The sequence below is a fragment of the Colobus angolensis genome, unplaced genomic scaffold, assembly GCF_000951035.1.
Source record: "Colobus angolensis palliatus isolate OR3802 unplaced genomic scaffold, Cang.pa_1.0 Scaffold6, whole genome shotgun sequence".
Classification (NCBI taxonomy): domain Eukaryota; kingdom Metazoa; phylum Chordata; class Mammalia; order Primates; family Cercopithecidae; genus Colobus; species Colobus angolensis.
The window spans coordinates 8,615,032-8,617,882 of record NW_012119598.1 but is presented as its reverse complement, the minus strand read 5'-3'; the positions used below and the strand labels follow the sequence as shown (position 1 = coordinate 8,617,882).

Here is a 2,851-nt window from a genome sequence, read left to right as displayed (position 1 = left end):
GTCTCTACTAAAAATACAAAAAATTAGCCAGGCGTGGTGGCGGGCACCTGTAGTCCCAGCTACTCGGGAGACCGACGCAGGAGAATGGCGTGAACCCAAGAGGCAGAGCTTGCAGTGGGCTGAGATCGCGCCACTGCACTCCAGCCTGGGCGACAGAGCGAGACTCCGTCTCAAAAAAAAAAAAAGAAATGAGAATATCCATGTTTAATTTTAATGAGAGAAGCCTTAGATGTTTCAAATGTGTCATCTTTTTTTGGATATTATAACACAGCTTTTTCCTTGTGACTTCCCAGCTGATTGTTACGGTAACCAAATATCAAGAGATAACTTTATGAAATTATTGTCTGGAAAATGTCATGTGACTTTCTAATTTTCTTTTCTCAGATTCATAGTGACCACTTAGTAGCTAGTGAGAAACAGCATACGCTCCAATGGGATGACTTCATGAAGGAGCAACCCAACAAAAGGGCTGAAGTGGATGAAGAGCACAGAAAAGCCATGGAGAGGCTTAAAGAACAATATGCTGAGATGGAGAAGGACCTAGCGAAATTTTCAACTTTTTAAGAACTTGAACCACAACAATCACAAACTAATGTGAATATGTTCACCTCTCTCCTGAAAAATATTCCCACCAAACCATTTAGCCTCTGCTTCAAGCTTAGCAATATATTCAGTGGCACTCTTGTATCAGAAGAAAGCAGCTTCTACTGGCATTCTGATTGGATGTTTAAAGAAAGGTGCTACATCTTTCCAGCTTTAAGTGCCTATATGATGATTTGAATGAAGAGGAGTAGGAAGGACAATGGAATAAATGTACTCTTTGTTAGTCAGAATTGATCATCTTTTCCATTGATTAGCTCAGAGAACTGTAGGTATAGACTTCTTAAAAAGATCATTTAATTCATTTCTATATAGGGTTAATAATTGTTTATTGTTGTGGCTTAATGGGCAGGTATAGAAGCTAGCTGTCATAGCCTCCTTGGCTGTTGGAAGAACATACGAAGTGTTACTGCATGAGTAATGTAGACCAAAAAAAAAAAAAAAAAAACCCAACTGTCCTTGGAGCAGAGATCACATTTCAGAGAGGTGAGCGTGAAAACAGTGTCTCTACTGCGGCAAAGACGGCCATGTTGGTATTTGAACTGCCTCTTGGGAAGGGTTGCTCATTTTACAGTGCAGCATAATGCCACGGGCTTCCGTGGATGAGAAGACACATGTTATAAGTTTTGTGGCCTTCCAACACTTCACTATTTTCAGCTTTTAAATCATGCTTAGTAAGAACAGCTTACCAAAAATATATTTTGACATTTAGTTTTTCCAAGAACTATAATCTTGCCCATAGTATTTACCTCATTTTTGTGTCTGTTTTGCTGTGGGTAAGCTTTATAAGATAAATAATATCTATACATGTTTCGACTGTTTAGTGGAGTAATCAACAAAATCTGCCAGGGAGTCCCTCTGGAACCATATAAAGTTCCTGGCTTTGAATGAACCAGAAGTGTTTGCCCACATGGCAAATGGTCCATGTTAAATGTAAATCCTTTTTAGTGCTAATGTCTGTTCTCATAAGCGGGTATATTATGATGAAACATGTACCAGTTCTGTCATCACTGTGATCTTTAAAAACCTGCGTTTAACAGTCTAATTTGAGGCTGGGTGCAGTGGCTCACACCTGTAATCTCAACACTTTGCGAGGCCTAAATACAAAAATTAGCCCGGTGTGGTGGTGGGCGCCTGTAATCCCAGCTACTCAGGAGGCTGAGGCATGAGAATCACCAGAACTTGGGAGGCGGAGGTTGCAGTGAGCTGAGATGGCACCACTACACTCCACCTTGGGTGACAGAGTGAGACTCTGTCTCAAAAAAAAAAAAAAAAAAAAAATCTAACTGAAGAACTAAGTTGATTTTTTATTTGCCATAAACCAAGCAAAAGTAAATGCAATAATTTCAAGAGATTTATGGTAAACGAATGTGAGGTATGGATAAATCTTTCACATATTTTTTATTGCTCTTTAGTAAAGAAAGGCACACGAAAGAAAATATCCAGCTCTCTTGTGTTATCTCAGTGTGGCGACTGCAGAAAATTGACAATGCCTGCCTGTGTAAATGTATGGCTTACTGTCAAAGCTTCATTCTTGGCTGCATGTTGAAAATGTGATTAAACTTAATAGAGGAGATGAAATAAGTATTTGAGAATTTTTTTCAGTAACACCGAACTTCTGCCAACTTTCTCCATCCGCTACTGTAGGCTTGACAGGCTCATCAATCATTTGCTGGTACCTGGACTAAAAAGCGTACTTGCTGACACCAAGGCATGTTGGAATTTTCTTAATTCTCTTTCAGTGGACGGAAAAAAAAATACTTCCAAAAATATCCTACACATGAAAAGGGAGGGGAGCCTTAAATGAAAATTCCCTTTGTACTGTAGACACTTTTTGGAATGCGATTAATTGCCAACACATCATTGAAGGAATGCTGTAACCAAGAAATTAAGATTGTATGTGTGAGGGGAATATATTCTTAACTGTGGCTACCCAACTTGTATAGCAAAGATTTCTGATAGTTTGTGTTCATCTCATGTGAATAATACTTTACCTTGTAAGTTTGTATATATTCCATAAATACCTAAGGGACTTCCTAAACCAAAATGAATTGATGGGCTTTTTGAGCTTTAGACATTAAGATACTCAATTGTTTCCTTGTAACATTTTTAACTATTCAGCATAGCTTCTATAAGAGTTGGTTTATTTATCTTCCTTTTGATATTTTTAGTGGTGAACACTTTTGCTTCTGTTTCCCAGTTGCCAAATCACTTTTAATATGTATTTTATTTACATGTAAAAAATAATTTT

General features: G+C 38.0%; 1 protein-coding gene across 4 annotated transcripts in view; it reads left to right on the top strand.

Moving 5' to 3' along the window:
- The window catches only part of BLOC1S5 (biogenesis of lysosomal organelles complex-1, subunit 5, muted), a 65,415-nt gene extending 64,258 nt beyond the window's left edge, over positions 1-1,157 (top strand). For 2 of the 4 annotated variants that reach the window (XM_011962657.1, XM_011962658.1), the window contains one exon: positions 385-1,157. In XM_011962657.1, the coding sequence (XP_011818047.1) occupies positions 385-564 (180 nt within the window). In that variant the 3' untranslated portion in view covers positions 565-1,157. The remainder of the gene's footprint in view (positions 1-384) is intronic. The other 2 variants (XM_011962660.1, XM_011962661.1) reach the window with 2 other exon arrangements.
- The last annotated feature ends 1,694 nt before the right edge of the window (positions 1,158-2,851 follow it).